Below are 27934 nucleotides of genomic sequence, written 5' to 3' on the forward strand. Positions count from 1 at the left end.
CATATAAAAAAATCTAACCAGTAATACTAAATAAAAATATTTTCTATTTCTTGAATAAAAAACAGACTGTACCTTGCTTGAAAAATATTCTTGGTGTATATATCTTTGCATCCTGCACAGAATATTTGGTTGTAGTCCTTATAGCCGTTGACTTAAGTTTCCCTATGGCATTTGAGTAAAAAAATTGTCTTTAACTGAATTTAAAAATTAAAAAAAGAAAAAATCACAAAAGACCTCTGTACTTTATTAGTACCTTAATATTTATGATGCTCATATTTATTGCTTAGGTTAATTTATATTTCATTGCAAGTCACCACAGAACCTATATTTTTGTCACCATGATACAATCATCATGCTATGAATTCAGTAAAAAGAAAAAACAATAGATGGCTATGAATCTATGAATTCTGTTTTCTTAAACTAGGTATTCTAGTTAACAATAAGCCTTCTGAAATCAACATTATGGTTATGAACACTTTCATTCAGTGCAAGTATTCCAGAGTTCTGTAATTAATTTTTGTATTAATGGCATTTATTAAAGTAGGTCCTTCCTCCCCCTATAATTGATTTTCTGCATTGGTTAAAAGTCATATTTTGATTCTGAGTCTCAGATTTTCCCATGAGATGGCTTTTAAATTAATTTCACTTGTCTTTTATCAGTTGTTTTCATATCTAACCTTGAACTCTTTGGTAAAACTGTTTCAGTAGGCATCTTTTTGGAAGAAATTTCAGTAATTCGAAAAAAAGGCTAATCCAAAAAAAGACATCAAGAATGCTAAAATCACGCACATTGGCTTCATTGTTACTTGTAGCACGGACAATATTAATTTATTCTTTGTGTGCTTTTTTTTTTTTTTACAGCCTGTAATTCCAACCAGTCCAACCAGCAGCTCTACAACACCAACCAGTACAATGGGCTTATCCTCAAAAATGGAGAACTCGGCACTCCAGGATGTTTTCATTCTGTCTCCTATGTCAGGACTTTATGGCCCAAGGTATTTACATCCCAATGAATCTGAGGTTTTGCAAAATAAAATTTTACACTTTAATTTTACTAGATTAATTAAAAATAAACAAACAAAAAGCCCCATAATCAAATGAAATATTTAGTAAAATTAAGAGCTAGAAATACATTAAGCAGCATATCATTATTTTGAGAGACATAACTTTCACTTAGCTAGATACCAGTTGAGCAAAACATGAGCTTAGTCCTAACCCAAGAAAGCATTTAAAGAAGTCTTTAGTTGTTTAATTGTATTTACTTTTATGTGACCATTTGTCTCTTATTCTAAAGCAGGCATTTCTGCAAGGGAAACTCTTGCCTTCTCATGTTATACCAATTCCTTATGCTCCATTTCAAATACTAGAAAACTCCTGAATAGCTACGTTTGCCTTACAGTTAAAATGGAATCTAATGATGATTTCATTAATTTACATTTGTGGAACTGAATCACGTTTATGAAAGTTCACACGTGTAGAATTTCTATTGCAGGACTTTTCATTTGTAGTGTTTGGGAGAGACAGTTGTAGGCTTTAGCTTTATCATAAAATGGTTAATTTCTCCATAATCTTCTGGTTTACTGTTTTTAGGGATGAAATTGGAATAATGTCTTGTGATGACATCACCAAATTTGGAAAGTCTGGAATGAAAGGCTCTGAGTCTCCAAGCTATTTTCTGGAGCATGAAAGTGGGAAGTACTACACCTTAATTGAAGGTGAAGGCCATCCTGTGGGCTCTGAGTATGAGAGAAGCAGAGCTATAGGAGTGCGAAGAAGAGAAAAAACACCCACACATGGTAGGCTGGATTTCTTTAACATTTCTAAATTGACTGGATTTAAACATTGTGCTATTAACACTGCAACACTCCCGAATATCTGTCATTCCTTGTTAGGCCATGACCTGTTGACTCTGAATACTAGACAAGAGTTTGTGAAGGAATAGTTAGTATAATGACAAGCTAACATTCAGGATCAGGAGTATGTAAGTTAGTTATTCTGCAGTGCACACTTAAACTTTTTTGAGAGACTGAAGTTCATATTATTTGGATAGCTAACGTCTTAATTTTACTCGATTTCATTTGCAAGGTCTTGGAGATTATTTTAGTTGCAGTGTTCTGGACTGTTAACTTCAGTGGAGGGCCTGAAAAGACTCACCTGTAGTATAAAAGTGTCTGTAAGATGTAAGGCCCTCCAAAATTCAGAGCTATATTAAATGGACATAGTTACATGAGTAGTATCCTGCAATGCATTGTTAGTACTAGGAATACATTTTGAAATCTTAGAATGGGAACTGCTTTAAAGTATAAGATGCTGTTAAAAACTAATAAACTCTGGTTTTATGTAGAAATTTTGTATGTATGTAAACCCTCATGCCTGTACAGGTATACAAATGTATATGTACTTGTATATGAGTATATGTATCTATATAAAAGGTACTGCTGAAAATGAATTGATGAAAGGAGGTTTTGCTTATCTGTTAAAGCTGATTTTCTCGGTGTTTGGTGAATTTTAGAACACTACTGAAATACAGCAGTTTATTCTCCATGTATGTACATTAGTTTTATTTTCAAAGCAGGAAGTTATTTTTATAAAGTTTACAGATTTATGATAAAATATTTTAAAAACTGTAATTATATCTGTTTTGAAAATGGCATTATTTCTGAGTCTCGGACAGCAATGACTCCTTCTGATCATAGCATTCTGTATGGGTAGGTTCTATCTTTATAAATATATATGTGTGTGTGTATATATATATATATATGATGCCATCAATCAGTACTTCATTCATCTGCTATGAGACTAAGGGGTTTTTCCTTTCTCTCATTTTATTAAAAAAGGTTCCTAAATTTTTTTATCTTTGATATCTATAGAAGGGAAAACCTCTCACAACCTCAGAGTAGTAAAGAAAAATGTGTCTGAAGAACACAGGTAATAAAAACATGATGCAGTTCAATGGAGATAACACGAAAGGCAGTTGTAGTGGAGCATCCAATAACAGCTGAAATGGAACACAGATGGGGAAAAAAAATCCCTTTAAGCACTCCAGGCACTGATTCTGTTGGCCTGCCGTAGAACTGGTTTGTCTCTGGTGCAGGATTTGATACCATAGATGTTATTAAATGTACTTTCCCGTGCTTCTTTCAGTTGCTAGTACTTAGAGACAATGCAGCATTCTCTTCGTGTTCTCAGACCGAGTTGCTCTTGCCACCATAAATGTTAGCAGAGGGCTCCAGATGCCAAAGCAGATTTTGATAGTGAAGATGTACGAGCATTTTCTTCTGTCAGTAAGTGTTTGCTGAGGTTTTCTTATTATATGTGAGATATCTATGGCACAGGTTACATATCTTACCTGGGTTAAGGTTTCAACTGCATTACCTTTTGGCTGACACCAGCTGATGAGTGACAGTTAAGTCATTGCACTTGCTGTTTCGAGAGCTGAGAGGCTAGAATGCAAGTCTGAAAATACGTGCGCTGCGAGGATCCTTCGAGTTCCGTCAAGCTGTGGTGATAGTTCATTGCAGCAGAAGAGTGATAATTCACTGGAGCTAGACTTTCCCAACAAAGGACATCCAGCTTTCCAAGTGTTGTTCTGTTTTAGTCATTCTAATACTTTGAAAGAAATCTTATAAATATAATAGCTTATGTTTATCAAATAAATAGAACTTTTGTCCTGTTTTTGCATTCTGCTAACTACAGCTGAATTTATGTTAAAAAATGGAAAAATATCAATTGTAAAATGGACAGGATCCATATATATATATACACACACTACTTCTTTCGGAATAGGCAAATTTTAATAGATCTTTGCTATATGTAGGCTATTCTTACTACCTTGTACAGCCATATACTTGATGCCTGAAAGAGCTGTAACACTGAAGAGTAGGATTCTATCTGAACACTAGTAATACTCAGTCTTTAGCTCCCTGATAAGTGACATCATTTTATAATAAAATCAGAGTGAAAGATAGGTCTTAACTGTGATTAAAATCGGAGCCAGATGGATGCATTTGGCTTGCTTTCATAAATTCATGCTGCATGATGACTTAAAACGTTGGGCTCTGTGCCCAATTCCAGGAATATGCAAGATTTTTCTTGTGTTTATGATGGACAGTTCTGATTTTCTGTAACTTTGAAAATCTAGAAGGAATGTGATTTTAAAGTCTCAGGAATGTGTCTTTGTTTCAAAAACAATTGTTAAAGCAGAATTTTTTAAAGTACAGATTAAATTAATCTGTCAATTAACAGACTTCCAGACCCAAATTTTATTCTAATAGAATGGTTTGTACTTTTTGATTTAAAGATGTATATTTCAACCATCAAAGTGACAATTTGTATTTCGGTGGAAAGACAGGTTTTATGGTGGATCCAATAAACACACATCTGATGCTGGAACCAGATAGCCATGGGCAAAATAAGGAAAATAAAACTTCTGAAGTCTTTCATGGCTGAGCAAATACTTTCATTATTGCTAGGGCTCACACAAACCACTTCAGAAATTCCTGCCATGGACATGCTAGAATTAAAGTGACTATTAGGAACCAGTCTCCATTGCATCTGGTAGGTGGAAGGATACTCAGGCAGATGGGACCCTCACTATTGATAATATATGCAAAACCCAAGGAGGCAAATAAGTCGATTTTCTCAAACCATTTGTGAAAATTAAGCTTGTATTTATCATTCCTGCACTGCATTTTTTTTTTTTTACCAGGAGTTATACTCTAATATTAGTCTGACTCTAACGTGCTATGGTATTTAGAGTTCTTGTGGTAATGTGTATCAAATCTCTTCTGTTTACGTGTTAAAGAAGCAAAACCATCATAAAAAAAAATTCTGTCAATTTATACTGGTATACTTGTACACAATAATTTTCTGTTCCTCAGAAACATATCTAAGTTGCAATATTAGAACAGTTTATAGGTTACATTTGTTTGGGAAAGAACTTGGAAGTAAAATAAGCAGTATGCAAAAATCACTTGTTCCTTTCTTTGGCTTGTGTCTTTCCTGTCCTAAATTTCTATTTTTGATGTTGATCGTGCTGTGGCGTTTGGCATTTGTGTTACAAATCTCTTCAGGGCTTCAGACCTTTCATCCCTTTACAGAAATACTGCTAAGTTTTATGTTGATCTTCATTTGTTGTGTGCATTCTTATTTTCATATTTTTGGTTTTTAATTTAGAATCTTTACTTTTTTCTTATTCTTTTCCATATTACTGATTCTTCCTTTTGTTTGATTTGTTGGGGTTTTTTCTTAATTAATATTGTTCTTCTAAGGCCAAATTTGAGATTATGAGTCAAATAATACGTATGTAGTTAAAGGTAGCTTCAGCTGTTAGGCAGACAGGGAAACTGCATATATTTTCGTTACAATTAGTTATACACTAACTTTACGGAATGAGTGAAGGTGTAATATGGGAAAATCTCAGTACTCTAGGTCTATGTTACCCCTTCAATTTTCAGGAAATCATGTTATCTAGAAGCACATTTGTCTTATATACCTATTTGTTCTTAAATCTTCCTAACATTTTAGTAGCTAAAAAGTTGTATTTTGGAAGAGTGGTGAATAAAAAACTATATTAGCATACAAATAATCCAGAGAAAATATTTTGCCACTCTAATCAACCTGGGGAAATTGGCAATGAAAAAGAAACTCTTCTTCATGTTTAAATTCTAGAATTATCCTAGAAACAGAACAGTAGCAAACTACTTTTAAAAAAATTTGTTGAAGTGCTAAAGAAACAAACTCAATTTAGTCAGCTGGGATATGGAAAAAGGAATCTTTGGCTTTATGGGTCAGGCAGAACTTAACCCATAATCTAGAGGGTGTGTTTCTGTGTCTTGTGATAATAATGCACACTGACAAGGCCAAAGTACGAATTTATAGTCAGTTTTGTAGTATTCCTTGTTTAATGGCCTACTATCAATGTTCTACTGATACCATAGTAGGGAATGACTAATGCATATTAATATCTTACAGCCATAGTGCCATAAAATCATTTTAATTGGAACCCTAATGTCTGAATCTTCTTTGTTGTTGTTGTTGCTACCAAACTGCACTCCATGTTTTCTTTTTAAGGCATTTCAAATTAACATTCCTTGAATCTATGAGATCCCCCCCATTACTCACCTTTTGAAATTTCCAGATCAGATAGGTTTTACTGTTCAATTGATAGATATGTAATGTTGTATCTGTATTAAGTTTTTCTAGTTTTACTAAAGCATATTAGCCCATTTAAAAACTGCTTTTCTCTTTATTCCAGAACACCTAATTAATGAGTGAGCGAGGTTTTACCGAAAAGTGTTTAAAAATAAATTTGTAATCTGCTTTACATTTACAAGTAATTTCACCAAAGTCAGTGGTACTTTCCTGCAGATCGTTATAATGAGGAGAAAAATCCAGAACATATGGTATTCAATTGATCCTGAATGCTATAGCTTTAATAATCTATAGGTGCTGATACAACGGATTGCTCTGAAGGGTCAGGTCATGCCTGTAATTTATGGGCATTACTTATCTATTTTTCTTACTTACTCTAATTTTCATTCTATTTTTAGTATTCAAAAATTATATTGATTTATCTTGAATTGTTTCCAGGAGATTTAAGGCCTGTTTCTATGCCTACTGAGTACAGTTGGATAGGGGAGTCGAAAGAACAAAACATGTACAAGAGGGGAAGCAGAGGTGAGTATTTTTTTTTTCTCTGTGATTCTCCAAGAGTTTTTTCCTTTGTTACTGAAGTAGTATGAAGATATCATCACAGGAACCAAATCTATTTTTCTTGAGTGCCATGGAGAATATAAAAGAACCTGTTTAGTACCTGGGTTTTTGCGTTTCTATTTCTGAAACTTAAAATGTTTGTATTAGTAGGAGGGATTTACTCTATCTATTATAAAGAAAGATAAACATCAAGGGAAAAAAGACTTGTGAGATTCAGCTATATGTTAATAGCAATCAGCTCTTAATCTTTATGGTTCTAGAAAACAAGAAGTGCTGTTACAGAGGTAAGGTAATGCCCTTTGAGACAGATTTTGATTAGTATGTGAATATTTGACATCAGAATCTGCAATTGTTCTGTTAGTGTTCAGACCAGCAGTCCTAATAATATAAATTTCTATTGATTCCAGTGGGATTTATGAACTTTGGAAAAAGCATGGTGATAGCAAAGTTCCTTTTTTCTTCTGCTAAAAAGCAATTATATCATTCAAAAGAATATTCTTCAAATATGCAAATATGTTTATTGTTATACCAATTGTTACAGATTCTTAAATAAACACTTTTTTTCAGAATATTTTAGGCGCTGTGTGGGTAGCTGAGAAGAGTTCAACTTGACTACTTATAATGTGACAAAATTGAATGATACTCTTGAGAATTAATACAGGACTTTTAACCTACCTTTTCGAGTAATCTTCCATTCCAAGGGAAAATAAATTTCATTTAAGGCACAAGCCTTCTCTAATTTATTCCAAAACTGTTGATTTATGTTTAGCTTGTATTTCACTGTTACAGAGAGATTCTTTTCCTCAGACTTGTTGCCTGGCCAGTTCCCATTTTGAAATTGGGCCCAAGTATACTGCACATGTCCTTAAAACCATTATTCCAGTTTGTCAGGTTCCTTGAAATTACAATCCTTGTCTCTGGAGTGGTCCCAGAGATGCTCCCTGCTGGATACAATTTGCTGTAGCTCAGCAAGGAGTGTCAGTAAATGTCCGAGGCCAGTGCAAGCCCTCACAATTCATTTGACGTTCACATGACTCTTTCCAGCTTAAGAATACCAGGTGATGATCTTTGACATTTCACTGAAATCTTTTTGCTGTATTTATATTCTCTTTGTTACACAAGCCATACGACATGGACTAGCTTCATGCTCTCTCTCACGTAGGGACCTGGGTATACACCATCATCTTTTCTGTGCCTAGGTTTTGTGCCAGCTACTTAGTTTGCTCTTGATTGGAACCTTGGTACAAACAAGTTTGTCTTGTTCTAAGGAAAGAGCCTCAGGTCAAGTGGGGAATTAACCAAGCTTACAATACAGATACAGCCAAAATGCTTCTCTGTTTGTTTCCTCTTACTAATGTTTCTTTTTTCTTTTTTTCCCTCCGACAACTGACTCTGAGAATTCACTCCTGCGGTATCTGAGTGATGACAAGATATTGGTTATCCAAGAAGAGCCTTTGACACAAAAAGACAACAAAAGGGACACAGGTCGTAGGTCCAGAAAAAAGGGCAAGAACACAAGCAGTCCAAACTACCCCGTTAGTTCATCTGTGTTGACATCTACTATTAATGTTAGGCTTGAACCTGGACAGCAAGATGTCTTGAATTTCTCGCTAGCAGAAAACAATACAGTTCCACTTTATCACGTAAGTACGTAACAAAAAGTCTTCTTACATAAAGTACACGGAAAAGACTGAAATGTTTTCCCTTTAGGATTGATACAGGTATAAAGGCATATTCTTCTACTTTATGTTAAAACATAAAACACGCTCACTGCTCAAGTTTTGTATGCATATATTACCTTTCATAGAGGCATTCTGAAATTTTACGCGTGGTCCTACCATTTGGCAGTGAACTGCTCCATTCTCATGACACAGACTAGTAGCTTCAGAGTATTTTGTTCTCAAACCTTAGTATCTTCAGGGCAGTTTTTCACTGAAAAAAGCGTATTTCCTCCCTATATTCAGCATGGAAGCTTTCAAAGGTGTATTTACTTTCTAATCATGGTGAATTTCCTCCCAAAAAGACATAAGTGAAAAAGCAGGGCCTTTAGCAAGTTTCTTCAGACTTTTTTTGCATTTGCGGCTTCTACTTGGTGTTTCTCTTTGAGCAAAATCTTGGGAGATGACTGTATTTGCATCAAGTCTGAGAAGGTTCACCTCAGGGGTGAAATATAGCCCGTGATTCATCTTTGCTGCTGCAAGATACCAACACTTGTAGTCTGAAAATCAGATACTTTTCTTCTGTCTTCAGGAAATTTAAGTTTCCCTTTCCTATGCCACTTTATGTTAGCATTTTTGGAAAAGATGGAAGGTCTTAGTTGTTGGTTAAGTTCCCAGAGTCAGGCCTTTTGTCACATGATTTATTTTTCACTATCAGTGCAACCTCTGTTTAAAGTTCCAAGGCAAAATAAATATCCCGGAAAAGATGATACAAAAGTTGCTGTTTAATTCAGTTAAACCAGAATTTAATGTTTGGAGTTGGTTAAGAATTCACCAAATTGAGTCAGATCTGTTGCCCCTCAAGCCTAGTACTGACACAAGTCATAACTTCAGGGGAGAGTATAAAGAGGCAGATGTTGGCCAACATATGAATCTCAACAAAGTAGTCAGAAGTTGATAGTCCTGAAGTGGATACTCTTTCAAAAATAAAAATAGCATTTCTCTTGAAGATTAATGTGCTGCATGTTCACCATGATTTCAGAACTGAAGATATATTATTTTGCACCATTTCCATACTGCCATATGAGCTTTGTGTTTCTCTGTATAGAGTGATTTGCAAACTGCTATACAGAACAACCAGTTGCACATTATAGAAATATTATTTTATCTTACAGGTTTGCAGTATTATAATTCGCAGCTTTAAATTATTTTTGTCAACTCTTTTCTGTTTGTAGGTCACAGTGACTAGGAGTAGTTCTTCATTCTGTGTCTTTCATTTTGTATTAAAAAAAATGCAACTATTTGAGATAGACATGATAAATTAGTATATGATATTGTATCATAACAGAATAGATGTGAAAAAAGAACCAAATGACATAATATGTCAACTGTAAAGGGTCTGAAGGAAATGCAGGAAACTGGAAAAAAGACAGTAATGTAGGAGGAGATAACATGGCATGTGGTGGCTGGCTTACCGAAAAAGCCAGTGCAGTACCTGTTTCATAAACTCTGTTCTAATGTGCAGTAATTACCAAGGAGGACACATGTAAAATGATTATTCATGGAATGACAGGGTGGTATAAATTCTTTTATCACCATAAATCTTCTGAACACCATTAGAGACAGACCTTTGCGGTCCTTCAGGAGATAGTCATAGGAATCGGAATATCTCAGGCACTTAGTCAACTGCCTTATAAATATACAAGAGGAACTGAGTCGACAAATATGCAAGAGTTGCTGACACAGGTTTTGTGGGTTCATGCCCGTACAGAATCATTTGTATTAACATCTTTCCACTTTGAATACTGAAAGAATTCTGAAAAGCAAAGCAAAAAATTGTTTGGCATATCTATCCTGAAAGATAGCATGAAAATGTTAAATGTCAAAGAACATTTAATGGAACTTTGACACCAAAAAGGAAGAGAAAAATAGCAGATAGTTGTGTTCCCAGATAGAAATATAGGTTTTAAGTAGATCATTTCATTTCCTTAATATTTAAAGGTGTTACTGGGATTTTCATAAACATTTTAATATATTTACTAATTTGGACAGTGAGATTTTATTCTATCAAGTATTCATTCTACAAGATGACAAAGGTTAATCAAAAGAAGATACTTCTAAACTTCACCTGACCAAATTACCATAAAACAGCTTTTGCTACTGTCATATCAAATAAAAAAATAAAAAAGAACTTGTCTGAGGTCACATTTCCTTTTCCTTGCTCTTCTAGTCTGTGTTTGTTTTTTTCTCAGCTGTCTGGAGGCAGCACTATCAGATGACAAAACTGGTTTAGTTGTTTCAGGGTTTTTTGTATGAAAGTCAAAACTGCAGATCTGTTATAATCAAATTTCCATGAATTCCTCTACACTTCACACATGCCCAGAACAGCTTTTGGGTGTAGATCAAACTTTCAACCCTGATAAAGGCTTTGGAAAATGAAGGCAATGTTAAACAGGATCTTAATCATCTTTAGTAAAGGGAAGGTGACAGTGTCTTGTAAGCAAACAAGTATGGCATGATGGCAGGAGAAATTGAGATACACAGAGTCGCTTAGCTTTATTTTCTAAGCATACTTACATAAATACATATAAAAAAAAAAAAACAAACAAAAAACAAACTTAACAGTAGTTTAAATTACAAGACACAGACACAAGTTTTACAAAATTGGTAATTACATAGATTCACCACTAGATTAATGCTTTGGAAAGAATGTTGATTTGGAACCTAAAATTAAACAATTAGGCTGATTTCATAAGTTCCTGTGAGGATGTAGAGTTACTATATAAAATGGATATTTAGGTAATGCAATATTGGCAGTATGCCCAGGATACAAAAATGATGCATAAAGCTGTGTTGCGGTAAAATATTACTGTCAAGAAACAGTGCCCCTTTCAGGATATATTTATAACTCTAATTTAATTGATAAGCAATTCTGTGATGCATGTCACAAAATCTGAGGAAGAGTTATTTACAATTAACAAGGCTGTTATAATTAATTATTAATAAACAGAGTATTTCTCAGAACATGACTTCCTATGTTTACTAATGCTTCACTTCTGAGGTGACATTGTTTACCAGATTAAGCCTAAATACTGAGACTATGTAAATATCACAAAAGTATATCCATTATACCATTGCCGAAATACACTACTGGAATAGACTCTGGGCTTACAAGAATAGAGTTAAAATCTGAGTGGTTTCTATTTGGTATTACCAGAGCTCATTCTGAAGAAAATCACCTTATCAAACAGGACTCCTGCACAGCAGACCAGATGTACATGAGAAATTTCTCGGTTTGCATTTTTCCCTGTAAAACAAAGCGCCAGAAGTCTTGAACAGAAAATACTGTCCATCTTTAAACTGATGTTCAGGATTTTAAAAAACTCTAGCGAACCGTACATTTTCTGCTGCTCGGTTACATTTTGCACTATGGAAACCAGCTTCTGTCTAAAAGGAATATTGGAGTTCTTTGTGCATTTGCTGCCTCAGATTTGCACTAGTTTCTGAAGCTCCGAAATTTGATTTACTGGTTACTACATTAAATTCTCAAATAAGATAATAATCTCTCATCTGGTTTTACTTGGCGATAAATATTGTAGGCCTATTATCTACAAAGTAATCGGATATTTTGTTTTGTAGTATCATGTGTTAAGAAACTTGGTTATAAACTATTGAATCATCTAAATTTTTTGTGAATTAGAATTCTGTGTGTAGAAGAATTCTGTGTGGTTTTTAATGAATTTTATGATAGATTCTTTCATTTCAATGTTCTCTACATAGTAAAACAGAAAAAATGGCTGTCTTAGGGTAGTCATTGAGAATGTTATAGCAGTAGTCACTTTTTATATTAAAGATAATTTGAAGCATTGTAGTAGTTAGTCAGTGTTTCACAGCACTTGCTTCACTTGCCTTTTATTTTCTTCCTGCTGATCACAGGAAGTTCGTGACGCGTGCCTTTTAGCACAGAGTGGTATAAATGCTATTTAACTGTTCTGGGAGCTGCAGAAGGCAGCTTGACAAATGACATAAAGTTTAATGGTACATGCTGAGAACTAAAATGTGTGCAAAACCAACGCAGATTTGTTTTTTCTGTAATGTATGCATGCTGCAATGTGCCAGATGTTCTAGACACTTCTCTGGATGATAGGCAGTCTAAGTGCTACTATGATAAGTATAATAATTAAGATAGTCTGGGAGAATCATGTGTTCAGCTCCTTATGACTGAAGGAGCAGTCTTTTATTGCCAGTTTTGTAGGAAAAGTTCTCATATTTTATTTGTTCCTTCCTGGTTTTGAAGGAAGAAACAAAACTGTGCAAAGTGTCACGAATAAGAATTGCTTTTTTCGGAGTCTTATTTCCTTTCTGAATTGCTGAATAAATTCTATCTTTGCTTTTTATCTAAGTATCTGTAAAATGGAAAACATTCCTTCCCTACCTTGCAGGTATGCTGAGAAATTGCTATGAGAATGATTATCTGAAATCTGCCTGCTCAGAGAAGCTAATATAAGACTTTCTAGCTTCTGTAGATTCAGACTGATTCTGTCCAGTTGTATTAATTGTAAGATAAGATTATTTTGCATTTGTACTGTCCCATAACTGTGTACATGAAGGCTTGAGCTGGTAAGTACCTAGCTAGTCCTGTAAGATGGATGTTTCGGTAGCAATGTCCAATAATGTATTTCTTTACAGTCCTGTCCGGATATGATTCTCTAAACTACAGTCTTCATAATCTATAAACAGTTCAAAAGGGAAAAGGTATTTTCCAGTACAAGCGAAAATAAAGGGAAATAAGATATGGTTATCCTTGATTTCTATAAAAAACACCTATGTGCAGTGAGGAGAAGCAAGAAGGCAGTTGGATTTTTGTTGAGTTTGTCCTGAGCAGTTTATTCCATAAAGTAAGTTCTATGATATGCTGAAAAGTTTTGCCAAAGAGTTTTACTGCATGAAGGAAGTGAAATTACCAGTGAATCTGATCTTCTGGTATCCTTCATACTCTGACTATAACGCAACGTGAGAACTGTGTATAGAGTCTCTAAGTTAGACCAAATTTAGCTCATGTATCTGCACAGCACAAACCAACATTCGTTTCAGATGTACATTCTCAGGTCCAGAAGGAACTTAGAAAAATGGTTACGCTTACTCCTGAAATAATATGCTGCATCTGGATCCAAGCATAGTGCGTCCGTCCATCTCCACAGGGCAGTTGTGAAGTTCAGCTGAGATACGAGCATCTCCATTATTTGTGGTGGACCCATCTTGGGCTTCAGCCATGCAGTATTTCAGGATAGGGCCTGGAATTTTGCCTTGAACACGTGGCGGTGGTTAGGACTGATGTCTTTGCTGGGGCCTGCGATACCTGCTTCAGCAATTCAGCCCTGAGACAGGCTGTGCGTTATTGCTTGCTTCCAAATGTTTAGACTACCTTGTTTGTTCTTAATTCTTTAAACTGATAGTTATATTAGGATGCTTTACAGCAAAGCAAATATGAGGCTGTCTTTAGCCAAACACACACAATGTTTTCATAAGTAATTTTGCTGTATTAGAGCATATTTGAATTATGTTATTTTGCAGTCTTCAAACAAACCACTACAAACTACCAATCAAATTTGGCAAATGAAGCATTCATTAACTTACTGTATCCTCATGTGTAAATTGCAGTTTGTAAAGCATTCTGGAGTCCTTTGACTCCAGAAAGTCACAACAGAGCCAAGATTTACTGTAGTGTATTATTTTAGCAAATGAATTTGTGGCTTGTTTTTATTATTTCTTCAGGCTACCAAAAAATGTGTTTTACTTCTGATTTTTTTCTATGTAGTCTTAAACAGAAATTTAACAGCCATTTTGATTGATATGATTCAGTATTTGTTAATATATATTAGCTACAACTGATGTTATTGGTACCATAATTGCAATATATATCATCCAGAAGAAAGCATCAAATGCAAGCATGCAAACTCATCTTCCTTGTAACACAAATATCATCTCCTACTGTTGCTGACAAAAGGACCAGCGTGCAGGGAGCCAGCTGTAATACTCTGAAGACTTTCCTCTGAGTCGTCTTCTCTGCTCACTAGCTCAGGCCTTGGTCCCCGTCCTTTCCCTCTTCGCCTTCTCAGCAGGCTTCCTACCTTCCCCAGCAGGAGAAGGAGGATGGGGTTTGGGAGGCTGACAGAAAGCATTGCACGGCAGGAAGGGAGGTCAGCCCTGTGCAGGGCAGGGCCGCGGGGAGCCTGCACCTAGAGGAATGGGGAGAGCGAGAAAAAGGGTAGGGAAGAAACTGGCTTTTTCCCTGACCTGTGTAACTTCTTGAGCTCTACACTACATCTTTGCAGCTTCAGCCGCTCCCTTCTTCCACTTCCCTTACCTTTCCCGGGGAATCCTGTGCAGCAAAATCACTGCTGAATATTGGGCTGCATGTCGGCTGTTCTCCACTTCTCAGCAAGACAATGCTTGTGCTTTGTGTCAGTGGGAGCTTGCAGTTCGGAAACACACTCCACCTAGCAGCATAATTTCATGCGATTGGATTTCCAACTGTATTAGGGCCCTGAACAGTTTTTTCCTCGGGAAGAACTGTATTGTTTTTCATGTGAAATCTGTAAAACTTCACTGTACCTTTTATTAAATGGCATTAAATTCTACCTTGTCATTTTTTTGTGACAAAATCAAATTCTGTTCTCTAAACTTGAGTGGATACTTCAAGTGAATGTCCACTTTAGTTGCTATACATCTTCTATAAAACTAAGACTGCTAGTATACAGCATGGAGTGACTGCTCGTTCCATAAAACTCAGCAGTTCTCATTAGTTTATTGAAACAAAGTCATATCTGGTGTCTGTTCCAGAAAAAATAAGAGTTTTGAAGAACATAAATATATTTGGAAGTTAATATGCTGGTTGTCTTTGACGAAGAGAAAACCCCTCCCATTTCTTTGGAATACAGTATTTACTCTTAGGTTTTGAAGAAAAGAAGGACTTTTTCTTGGTTTTGTTTTTTTTTGGGGGGGGGGGGTTGTATGTGGATATTTTTGATTGTTTATCTCTTACACCTTTGATGTTCAGATTAAACTTCCCTTCAATTTCTTTGATTTCCTTTAAATTAAAAGAGTGGATAGATGAGGACAAAGGTAGGCTTTGGTCAACATAAAGTACAGTTTATCCATTGTTTTGATTTATCCTTTTGAACTTTTTTTTGCTTTACTACATGAGATAAATTTTGTTAGTCACAGGGCAGTCTTCCTTTAGATATTCTTTTAGAATACTTCTTTTAACATCCTGTGTAATCTGGGATAGCTTCTCTTTTGGATGTAACATTTTTCCACAAATGGAACTTCCATTCTGTTAAAAATCTTGCCGCTTTCTCTGTTACCTAATATATGCTGACACAATGTTCATAATGTATCACATAATTAAAAATTCTCGGTGGATATTTTTCTTCTGTCTTTAGTTAATTTTCTGACCTGTCATCTTGGTTTTTTCAGCATAAAAATTGAGTACCTCTGAACTGTACATGGATGTAGCTCGCATGAGATGATTTCCTGTCTCTCTTATCTCTCCCCTCAATGAGAGGGAGTAGAAGAAAAACCTCAAAGGCTGCTTTCATTTTTAGCTAAGCGTAATAATTTTGCAAGTGTATTCAATGGGTTAAGCACCAGCTCACTGAGCTAGAGATAAGTAAAGCCCCTGGCAACAAGGCTACTGTTTCACTTTTCAACAAGCATAATGTAAAGAAGTGCTTAGGATAAGGAATATCTGAGTTAAGGAAGCAGGAGAAGAAATAATTTTTGTAGGGAATTTAATATTTGCGTATAGAAGAATAGAAGAACAGTATTTATAATAAAGTTAAAGGAATCTTTTTTGCATCTGAATAAATGACGTATCTAGATGGAATGAATATATTGCATTTGACCATTGAGATTAGTAACTCTCATTATCAAACTATTCTAGTCTCATTACCAACTATTCTAGTCTCTTCCACTAGTAAACAGCCAATAAACAATGACTTGTGAATGCTTTCACACTGTCTCTGCAGCTCAGGGTTCTTTTGTTTTCTGTGATTTATGTGACTTCTTTCCTTCTTGGGAGAGAATATTTCTTTTCATTCTGAAATCTTCATTCAAAGAAGCAATTTTTTGGTTAACAGTTATTTGTAGAAATTTCAGGATAAATAGGAGTTTCTACAGGATTTGCTTTGGGAGTGGATAATCAGATCTGCCTGTTAGACTGTATAGGCCTTATTGTCCTTTCATTTCTACTTGTGTAAGTCAGAAGTAGATCCACTAAAATCCCTAGAGCTACATAAATGCGAAGCTGACTCAAAAGAAGGCTGATAGGTGCCAGTGACCTGAATTTCACAGAATTTGTGCTTTATAGTGTGTGACAGCATGACAAGACTTGTGCCTCCTGAGCCTCCCACATGTCTACTAGTCATGAAAGCGGCCTTTTAGGAGGATGAAGTAAAATTTTAGTTTGGGAACTAGGATAAGGCAATTTTTATTCCAAATATCGGGAACATAACACTGTTGAGCAGCAACTGCTCCAAAAAATGATATATAAGGCTGCTGGAATTGCAGATCAGATGCTAGCTCACATAAGTCATTATCATCAGTATTGTACCTGTGCATGTAATTACCGTTAGACAAGGAAATTAATCATAACTATATGTACACATGTATAGAAATGCCAGTGTGTGATTTTTTACATATATACTGTTAGAAATCCTTTTATAAGGCTGATATTTCAAGCTAGCAACTAGATGGTACTCCAGTGATAGCATCTTTGGGGATAAAAATTCAGTCAAATAAGAGGTCATACATCATAGAATCATGGAATACCTGGTTGGAAAGGACCTCAAGGATCATCTGGTCCAACCTTTCTTGGCAAAAGCACGGCTAAGACAAGATGGCCCAGCACCCTATCCAGCTGAATCTGAAAAGTGTCCAATGCTGAGGAATCCACCTCTTTGCTGGGGAGATGATTCCAATGGCTGATCATTCTCACTCTGAAAAATTTTCCTCTTGTATCCAGTCGGAATCTCCCTAGAAGTAACTTGTACCCATTACTGCTCATCTTTTCCATGTGAGTCCTTGGTAAAACGGGAGTTTCCATCTTCTTTGTAGCCACCCTTTAAATACTGGAACGTGGTGGTAAGGTCTCCCCTAAGCCGCCTTTTCTCAAGGCTGAACAAAGCCAGTTCTCTCAGCCTTTCCTCATATGGCAGGCTTCCCTGTCCTCTGATCATCTTTGTGGCCCTTCTCTGGACTCTCTCCAGCCCATCCACATCTATTTTTATATTTTTATATATATATATATTTATATATATATAAAAGATACACGTGTATGTACATAAATCTGTAGTAAACTCTAGTGTCCATACTTAAATACTGGTAATAATATGAATGTCATTAACAAGTTGGTCAGGAGCAGAGATTTTTTTCTAATAAATTAAGTATTGTTAAAAACTTTTAAGGTCATAGATATGTGTTTGATCACTAGCATTGTAATTATATTTAAAACAAATACCTGTCAAGTACTCATATCAACTATTTTATCCCTCTCTGTGTTTATACAGATATTTTCTTTCTCTTCTAAATTGCAGTGAACTAATAATTAGTTACAACTCACGTAATCTGAGTAGTTAATGGTTAACTCATATTTTTTTTCCCCACTATTACAGAGCCGTTGTAAATTTCCCTACTACAGACTATTCTTTAGTTAATTAGATTAAATTATTCAATATCTCTGAAAATTAGTGCTCATTGATGCAAAAAAATTAGTGGTGTTGAAAGAAAGACCTCGAGGAAAAGAGGTTGCATTAACGGAAGTGCTTTTCACTCTAGTATGTCTTCTTCATTCTCATATGCGCGAGTTCACAATGTCCAAACAATTGTTTACAGTTGTACTAATGGAATATATCTGATCACAAGGAAACCCCGGGACCACAGTCCAAGGTGATCACCCCTGCTGTAGGTTTTCTTTGTGCATTTTTTTGGAAGGAAATAAGTAACTGGGCTAGTTTGGTAGGGGTAGTGAAAATTTGTAATGCAGGTGATGAAAACAAGATGGCCAGCATAGTGTGAGGGAGGAGGATTACTTCAGCTTTGTCAGGGAAGGGGGTGTGGGATGAGTGCCATTTGGGAGAGCAAGTGAATAAACACTGACTTGGAAAGCACTTTGCTTTTAGTTTGGGAGCAGCTTTAGAAAAGAAAGGCCTCTATTAATTAAGAAATAGAATGGGATACACTTAAACTGACCATTTTTGCCACCTTTAGTAGCTAAAATTAAGAACACTAGAAAGCAGAAGGATATGAGAAAATCTGTGAGCCTTCTAGTATGGATATCTATTTTTTTTTAACAGTATCATGAGTAGTGTGTCTGTCAAAGTTCTTTTACTCTGTTAGCCACACAAGATTTTACTAGGCTGTCCATAGCATTTTCCGGGATGATCAGATTGGTTCATTCATATTTAATAATGCATTAGCAGCACCAGGTATCTGATGTTTATTATGCAGGATTTTACTGAAGCTGTTCAAACAGATGTTTTGCTGTAGATGTATGCCGTTAGCTCTTACAGTCTGCTGCAAGAAAATATGAATGTTTCTAGATGGTACGTTTTCACTTTTGTAGGTTCTTTAGACTAGATTTCAGTGCACTCTGAGGAGGATCAAGTTGTTTATAGCACTCAGGAAAGCCTGTTATAATTTGTGTGCTCCATTACTCATTGGGGAGCTCCTACCTTTGCCTGGTTTCAGCAAGGTATGTAGCACTTCCCACTTTAAGTGTAAGGGAACCATTTCATTACTTCTTGTCAGCTAAGATAATCTTGTTTGAGTGGTAAGCACCTCTGATACTCACATTTCCTAGGATATTTTAGTTGAATCAACTACCAGAACAAGTAAAAGGCAATTTTTTTAGTACTGAGTAGGATTTAATGCAGCAACAAGAGCTACTCGTAAAGTATGTAACGTCCTAATTATTGTGGAAGGTAAGAGACAGGAAAGGCTACATAAGTGAAAACTTTAAAGTGCGTATCATTTGTGTTATATTGTAGACAGTTTTGCTATGACATGTTCTCTGGCTTGAGTGGGGGTTAACTGCAGCAAACTTTTATTCAAAACATGAGCAAGTCACAGAATGTACCAGCTGCAAAATCAGGAAGAGTGCTCAGCATCCTTTAATTTTCAGCCCTATGATCATTACAGTGATGATTATGAAACTTCATATACTGATTTAGTGACTTTATGTAGGCTGTCAGTACCCTCATATTCTTGATAGTTTGGAAATAAACCTTTGCCATTAATAACCTACCGTATGTTCACCATATTCCTGCAGCAGGCTGATTCTCCTCTGGACAGGAGGAATGCTTTGGATAACAGGAATGCTTAGGAGAAAAGAAGAAAAAGTAGTTGTGTAGATCTACATGGTCCCGCTCAGGGGAAAATGTCTTTCTGATCTTAGGTTAGATAACTAGTCTAATCTTACTAGATGCAAGCAAGTGATGAACAAGACTCCTTGGATGTTTTAATATTACTGTGCTATCATCAATCCCCTCCAAACTTCCTAGTTATTACCAGGGTAACTTGATCCCTTAAGGGTTTTTGCCTGCTTCAGGTGGCAAATCATTTATTATCTGTAGTCGAAATGGCATGGTAAAAGCTGGTAAGTGATTCTGTATATGGATACACCAGGGGGAGATGTGAAGGACGAGGTGGCAAAATGCATGCTTGTCCCCTGAACGTTGTAAGGTTGTCTCTGCAGCGCGTGCTGTTGGAACAGAGCTGTGTCACAGCCCATGTGGTTAAACAGACCCTGCAGCCTTCCTGTCTTCTACATCTGCAACGTGTGTGTCCGTTTTGTAACAGTGCTCTGAAGTTATCTGTGATCGAATATCTTGCAGTAGACATAAAGTAGCGATATCAAAACACAAACATTATACTTCCAAAAAAAAAAAAAAATCTGTTTCCCATTTGGCTATTCAGAAAACATTTAGAGTAAAAGATTTTTTTTTCAAGCATGAATTTCTACATTCATAAACAAACATACATTAATTTTAAAACATACATTTTTGTAATTTCAAGATGAGAAACTGTTTATTAGCTGTGGGAAAACTTCTCCATGATAAAGCTTGGTTTAAATTACAAAAACAACCTGAAGATTTTATTTTTAATCCTAAATCACTCACAACTAAAAGACACGTTCATTTCCAAACCTCAGGCAAATAACCAGTGTAGTAAATGAAGTTATGTAAAGGTCTGTAAGAATGACATTAAAGAAAGTTTTGATGACAGGCTCATCACTGTTCTTTAAATCCTCTACAGTTCATTCTTTTGAAATTCTGTACTCTAGATTGTAATATATGTCCTTTACACTTAAACTCCCTTTCAAATATTAACAGTTTTTACAAACATTGACATTCTAATACATTTTTAGCTCCCTTCTTTTGAGGAGCTTTGATCACTATCATACAGCATCTGAAAACATATTATAAGGTGCCAGTTGCTTTAAACATCATCTTCATTGTGAGATAACATTTAGTAAGAAATTGAAACAAATTTTCCATTTCCTTTTCCTTAGAGTTACAGAATGACTACTGTGGTTTGCTTCTGTGACACCTCTCGCTGCAGATACTGCTATATTGAGTGCACCAAGGAAGTCTAGTCTTTAGTCGTGCTTAATACGATTTGTTTTTCTTCTACAGAGAGCAGGGGACACAGTCAGCGGAGATACTGAAAGGTAATTACTTCTGTTATTCTGTATTTAAACATATACATCACTTATCTATGAATTATATTTACTTGTTTACTTTTAGAAATTTAGTTGCAACGTTTGAGGAATAGGTTTTCAGGGTTTAGTGAGAAAAGCATTAGTATCATCATTTAGTAAATGTCACAACTTTCATTTGCTAACTACATCAAATATAACTATTACAAAGGTTGAAAAAATACTTCAGATGTAATTTTATTAAAGATTACTAGGGGAAAATTTATGCTACTACAACATAGCAGATTTTCCCCCATCCTTTTTTTTTACTGTTGAAATTTAGTATTTCAGAATCACGCTGAGGATGAAAAACATAACGCAAGTCTAGCATGATTTTTGCAAATAACAGGCAGAATTTTTTAATTAACATCTAAATGCTAATTCAGTCTGTACAAAAGTTATTGTTTGTATTTGTGGCTCATATTTGATAAGTACTAACAAAGAAGACTTCAGTTTGTCCCTTACAGTTTAATTTAGTCAACTAATTCTAATGAATGAGATAGTGATTTAGTGATTTTGTCTTTGTTTCCTTTGCGGTTCATCTGATGAAGTATGTTCATATTCTAGTTGCATCCAATAAGTCATATTAAAAGAATAAGTTTGAAATAACAGATACTTGGGTATCATAGAATGCCATAATTAACCTTAACAGGAATCTGTTAATACGGCTAATTTATTTTTTTTTTTTACATCTTTTCATACTGTATATGACCTAAGCCTATTTAAAAAGCTAAACTATGTGCTGAATATAAAATAATGAGTAATAGGGTGCCTTCACCAACCTAAAGGATTTACAATTGATGATGATTTTCTTCAGTGATATAAATACTACTACATTACAGCTAGAAGTCTTAGGTACAACGACATTAGTTGTTGATCACTGAATACAAGTCCCCTCATGTCTGATTTTTCAGGACTGTCAGCATTTTTACCTCTTACATCTCTGGTCACTTCAAAGGCAGTTGTAACAGTAAGAATTCACTGGTGTTTCCCCAGTTGCAGGGTGCTGTGCACGTTTCAAATGGTGCTCAACTACAGTGAGTAGCACTGCTCTCACAGATGAGAGTGAGGTCAAGATGGAGTTTGACAGACTTTTTCTAGGGTGAAATTCTATAAAAGACAGTCTTGTGTTTCCATTGCCGCCATTGTAGTCGTCCATTACCTCATTATTCATTACATCAGCTAAATATAGATTCTTATTTCTGCAATAACTAAATGTAGTCCCACTTGGCATTTAGTCCCATTTCAGAGCCAAAGCAGCATCCATCCGGTATGAGGCAGGGATTACGTGGGGGGAAGAAGTGTGTCATTCGCAGTTTCTTTGTAAGTAACAACTGGATTTCTCCTTTGGCTCTTAACTCGTACACTGGAGTTTTCAGAATTAACTGTTTTCTGTAAATCTTATGTGCTTGCTGCTCTCGGTTAGTGTCCCAACTCTGTCATGCCAGGTGCTGCTGTCCCGTTCTTCCCTCACACTTGTTTCGCTTTACCTTTTGTCACTCCCTTTTCTGACCCTCCTTCATTCCAGTACGGCTGCTCCCTACCTCAGGTCTTTCCTACTTGACTTTCTGCAACAGAAAGAAATCACAGGAAAAAAAAAAGTCATAATTCTCATCCCTTTTTTGTCTTCCTTCTCCACACCCATAGCTTGGTGCAGTCGCAAGGAAGACTTGCAAAGGAATTTTGTTCTTCCTACAGCTGAATTATTCTGACTGGATTGTCCATGCTCCGTTTGGCAGGGACATTTCCATCCAGATGGAATGTCCTTGGTGGACAGGACACAAGTCTACAGGGCATCTGCCAAGAGATATTTTCCAGGGACATATGACTTGATGAAATTTTGGCAAACTTTCGTAGCAAAAGGCTATTCTTTCATATTCTTTTACAGAATGACTCTCCCTTTCCTAATCCTTCTCCCACACATTTTAAATTTCAGGTCCAAACATGACCATCTTATATCTTTTCAATATGTTAAAAAATGTTTTAAAAGAGGCAGATTTTTACGTTTTTGTTCCTAATAACCTTCTTTTAAGTGATTTAAACAGCTTAAAACAAAAGTATTTCAGCTTAAAATTAGCTGAGATGGACTCTGTAGAAGATTTTCATCACATATAGTTAGGTTTTGGGGAGCTGGAGACAAACTATGTGGATAGATTCACATATTTGGGTGAAATAGCATTATCCTCATAAACTGCATAGAGAACTATACAGTTAATGTGATATGATTGCATTTTTTAAAAAAAAAAAAAGAAAAAGAGCCATAAAACAGAAGAAAGATGCTTTTTGCACATAGTGGGATGTACCACAGGCTGCAGGGAATTTATACCCCAAACACTAGCAGCTACGTGACAAATTTTGAGACTACAGAATGTTACTATGAGTATCTGGCTTTTAAACTTGTCAGATGAGTAAAACGTAAAGCAAGTCTAGCAGCTTTTTCTTTTTAGCCTTGAGCAGAATAAAAGCTAGGTATTTCTGCTTTACAACTCTGATTTCTTCCAAACTCTTTTGGCACATCTGCATCACATCTTTGGCCCAGCCCTACGCAGAGGGCTAGCTGTTCCCCATCCAGGCAGAGCACCCACACCCTTCGTTAGAAGATACTGCCACTCACACATTAAACTGTGCCCCTCTCCGACCACTGCAGAAGATATAAGCTCTACTTTTAAGCAGTCTCGTGGCTAGAAAAGTAGGGCAGCCGCAGGCAAGTTGTGACGCTCTCCTTCTGAGCAGGTGTCATGATTTAGGAAATTACACTCTGCAATTGGAGGTGAAATCACTAAACCTGCGAGTGTTCTGAGGTTTTAGGAAGGCAAGCTACATTAAATGCTTCCTGAAGAGGCAGCTATTTGTTTTCCTGTCTACTGGAAGCGATTTACCCTGTTTGTTATCATTTCACGAATGAGAAATTGGTAAGGGGTATCTAACGTAATCCCTGCTGCAGCTTTTTTGTGAACAAACATCTGACTATCGGCTTAGCAGTGCTCACTGTGCTCTCTGATCTTCATTTCACTTTTGGAGAGATTTTTTTCTAGTGATAGGAAACCTTGACATCTGTGGATTCAAGATATGCATGCGTAATTTAACCGTGACATCATTACGGAGACCTTGGGTTGGAAGATCTTACTCTGATTACTAACTGCGCAGGCCTGCAAGGGAAAGACAAGCCAGAAAAGAATTGCATTGTTCACGCATTGCACAACTGCTCATTGAAGAAACAGTTTTTATGACTATTTGCACTTAGTTTCCACGTGAAAATGCTGCTCAGGTTCTTTTTCACAACATGTTTCATCTTCTTAAATATTAATGCTTAAAGATGTTTTAATCATGCCCGCAGTGGCATGCTTTGGAATTTTTTTTTCATTGTGCTTAATGCTGCAGAGGTAAGAAGAGATAAATATTTTGAAAATAACTTTTAGTCTTGACATTGTTTTGTCAAGTTTGCATGCCCAGCTACAGCTGTCTTGCAGTGGCTGCAGAACAGTACGGATGCATCCGAACTGAGCGGCTGATACTGAAGTATCAGGTAACAGCCTGTAGCGTAGTGCTGAGCCAGCATGGAGCTGAGAAGGGATTTCAAATCTCACTACCAAATACTCAATAATTAATTTGCAGTAAGAATTTACTTGCTGTGACAGGAATACGTTACATAAGCTATAGAGGTTCTAATAAACTAAATCATTAATCCAGGCATGGTGGTTGTAAATGCATTCCTGTGACCAGAAGATGAATCCAAATTGCTACGTAGGTGTTCTTGTGAACAGCCATGAAGAGATTTCACATTGTACCTACAATACTTTTCTGCACAAATATATTTTCTAATATGCTAAACTTTTTTTTTTTTTGCTCGATTATGGTGGCCTTGACTCTGAGCTGCAACCAGATTGCACTTGAAGTAATTCAGAATTTGAGACATGAAAGCTGAAGAGAGCTTTGCATGCCCCTTGTATCTAGAAATGTACGTCCCAAGTATTTGCCAAGAGAAAGAGAGCAGGATGATAGGTGCCATTTTCTAGTTGTTCACCGCTGTTGTGGACCAATAGAGTTGTTTCTCAAGCTCTCTGTGTTTCGAATCACCGTATGCTTTTAAGTATCCAATGGCAGCAGGGACAAGCAGTATATTTTTCAAGGCATTGCATCAATCTGGACACTCCACATAGGTCCCAGTCAGAATGCTCAGAGCATGTTGTACCGTGACAGAACACGAACTACACCACCCAGCAATCTATACCCAGTTATCGCTGTTCCATCAGTAAATTCTGGCAGTCTTCTTTTTTTCACCTACTGGAAACCTTTATAAATTAAATTTAAAAATTATTGCAAATTGGAATAGTCAAAATACGTTTGGATTTCTGTTTTGTCAAATAAATACAAATCAAATAAATTATAAGTATCTAAAATTATCATTTAATCAATGGTAAATATATATTATCAGTTTGTTTTAACTAGAATCATTTTATGGTACTTCTAGTTTATCATCCTATCCATTACTGCCAGAGTAGGACCTTAAAAAAAGTCAACAATATAGACTGTAACTATTACAGATAACAAAGAGGAGGTGAAAGCTAAGTAACACTCAAAGTAATTATTCTTGTTTCTAGACTGTATTCACTCACTGGGATTTATTATCTGTATCCTGTCACCAGTGGAGAAGCCAAAATGATAGCAATCTAATAAGATACATGAGTTTGTTCTGATACAGTTATAACTCGCATTTAGTGATGGATTTAATGACTCTGAAGGTAATAGAGAATTGGGATGTTATAATTAAGAGCACTGATAATGTGTAAGAGTTATTTTATTTGATCTTCTTTCTGAGCATTGCTTACGTGATCAAGGGATGCTTAATTTCTATGCAGCTGGTTTAAGTCAGTCCTTGTTTTCAGTAGATATTCTATAAATTTTACAAGATAAAACACTATTTCTTACTAAAGTTTATGGGGCAATTAAAGATGTGTTGTTATTTTATTATGGCAGAAAATGAAAACACGTTCCTCAAAAGGAAAAGAGGGATGAGTGTCAACGTGGAGGTGGTATTCACGGCTGCACTTGTTTAGTGATACTTGTTTAGCAAAGAAAGAGCAAGTCACTTCTGTTGCCTATAAGAAGAATTTTTGTATGAACAGAAAATTCAGGATACTCAGAATAACAGTGGTGCTCTTAAATGGATATAATACTCTGATAGCAAAAGGGCAGAGGTGTATGCAGCTACACTGCTGATTTCAGATATTCAGTATTTGCTAGGTGACGATTCTCAGCATTCATTAAACATCTTTTACCAGATATGTCTTCACATTATGATTCTTCCAGCTTTTATCAAACACATGAAACTGGAACATATTAGTTATGCTGTCCCTCGTACTCGTAGGTTATTCTGTTCCAATTTGTTTTCTAGAGATTCATTATCACTGTTTTCTAATCATATAGCACCGTTCCTTATTTGAAATCCTGATTACAAGTCTTGCCACTAGCCTCGCACTTCATTTGCATGTCCTCTAAGCAGCGCGTTGGAAGTTACCACACCTACTCAAGTCCTGTAAATTCTCAGTGTTTTGCTTCCACCTAGGTCAAAGTCGTTTCCATCTTTTTTTAGCTCATTCGTGTTAACCTTTAACATTCGCTCTACGCTCAGCATCAGCACTCTGATTGAATACGGAGTCAGTAAGCATCCAGCACTGAGATCAGAGACAGACTGTATTTAACCTTAATCTGTGCTTGCTTCTTAGTGCCTGTATTTCTTTACTACTTCTTCTCTTTTTATATTTGTTTCAGTTTGCTTAGAACATCTAATTTAGTCAAAGTTCTGAAGAATGGATGAGGAGGGAAACAACCTTTTTATCCATAGATCTTCCAGTATATGACACACAGCTAGGCAGTGCATATCGAAACTCAGAATAGACATTGCTGAAGTCCTTTATGTTTCTGTCAAATAGGAATACCTCAGAAATCCATTTGAAGAAAATTGTATCAGAGAATGAGTATTCTAGGATGGGCTTTATTACACATTTCATTTAAACTTTTGCAGTTATTTGCTTAGTATTTTGCCCTTTTCTGTGTCAGATTATGCAATGAATGTTTCTGCAAACATCCTGAAATAATTGTTTGACTGCTTATTGGTTTTTGAATTGGTATAAGTTACTCATAAGTGATTGGTCCTCCTTTTTCTAGACTCTGCAGTTTGTTTCAGAAACTGTGTTATACATGAACAAGCAAGTGAGCGCTCAGTAGAAGATCAACTGTTTAATTGAATTGAGAAATATCAGTCCAGGCCACTATAACTGTATCACTGCACATGCCTTCCCTCTTCCCCCCTTCATTCTTTTCCCTTTCACTTCCGTAACAGCTGTTTTCCTAAACAGAAAGGCGAGGAATAACTCAACCAAATATGACACAGGGTGTTTCAGCCAGAAGAGACAACACACTAGCGTTTCTCTATGTCTAAATCAATTGGTTCTGGTACTTTTGCACAGATCGTTTACTTGTTGAAAGAGAAAAAAAAGATCAATATTTCTTCTGTGATCTGTAGATCTGAATATTTGAGGAGTAGTTAGATTTGGGGAGGGGTATTTGATAGACATAAAATCTTTTTTAAAAACCCAGCAAACTCCTACAGACTGTTGAAAACTGTTCCCAAATAAAAAATTCAGTTCATTGTACATTAGAATACCCACTCCTGACTTTCCATAAGATGCCAACTTTTGAAGAGCTTTCAAAAGCGTGATTGCAGACTGCTTCTATAACTTTGCAATATCTTTGCTGGTAAGAGTCTGTGATTACTGTAAGGAGATGCATTATTGTGTTTGCA

The 27934-nt window shown here is 35.9% G+C and overlaps 1 protein-coding gene across 1 annotated transcript in view; it reads left to right on the forward strand.

The window, feature by feature from the left end:
• LOC142363111 (connector enhancer of kinase suppressor of ras 2-like) overlaps positions 1 to 27934 on the forward strand; it is a 212282-nt gene that overhangs the window by 143517 nt on the left and 40831 nt on the right. The window contains exons 10-14 of the mRNA XM_075435506.1: positions 862 to 995; positions 1591 to 1796; positions 6592 to 6677; positions 8103 to 8357; positions 21068 to 21102. Of these exons, the coding sequence (XP_075291621.1) occupies positions 862 to 995; positions 1591 to 1796; positions 6592 to 6677; positions 8103 to 8357; positions 21068 to 21102 (716 nt within the window). The remainder of the gene's footprint in view (positions 1 to 861; positions 996 to 1590; positions 1797 to 6591; positions 6678 to 8102; positions 8358 to 21067; positions 21103 to 27934) is intronic.

Source organism: Opisthocomus hoazin, chromosome 14, assembly GCF_030867145.1.
Source record: "Opisthocomus hoazin isolate bOpiHoa1 chromosome 14, bOpiHoa1.hap1, whole genome shotgun sequence".
In the NCBI taxonomy this organism is placed as follows: Eukaryota; Metazoa; Chordata; class Aves; order Opisthocomiformes; family Opisthocomidae; genus Opisthocomus; species Opisthocomus hoazin.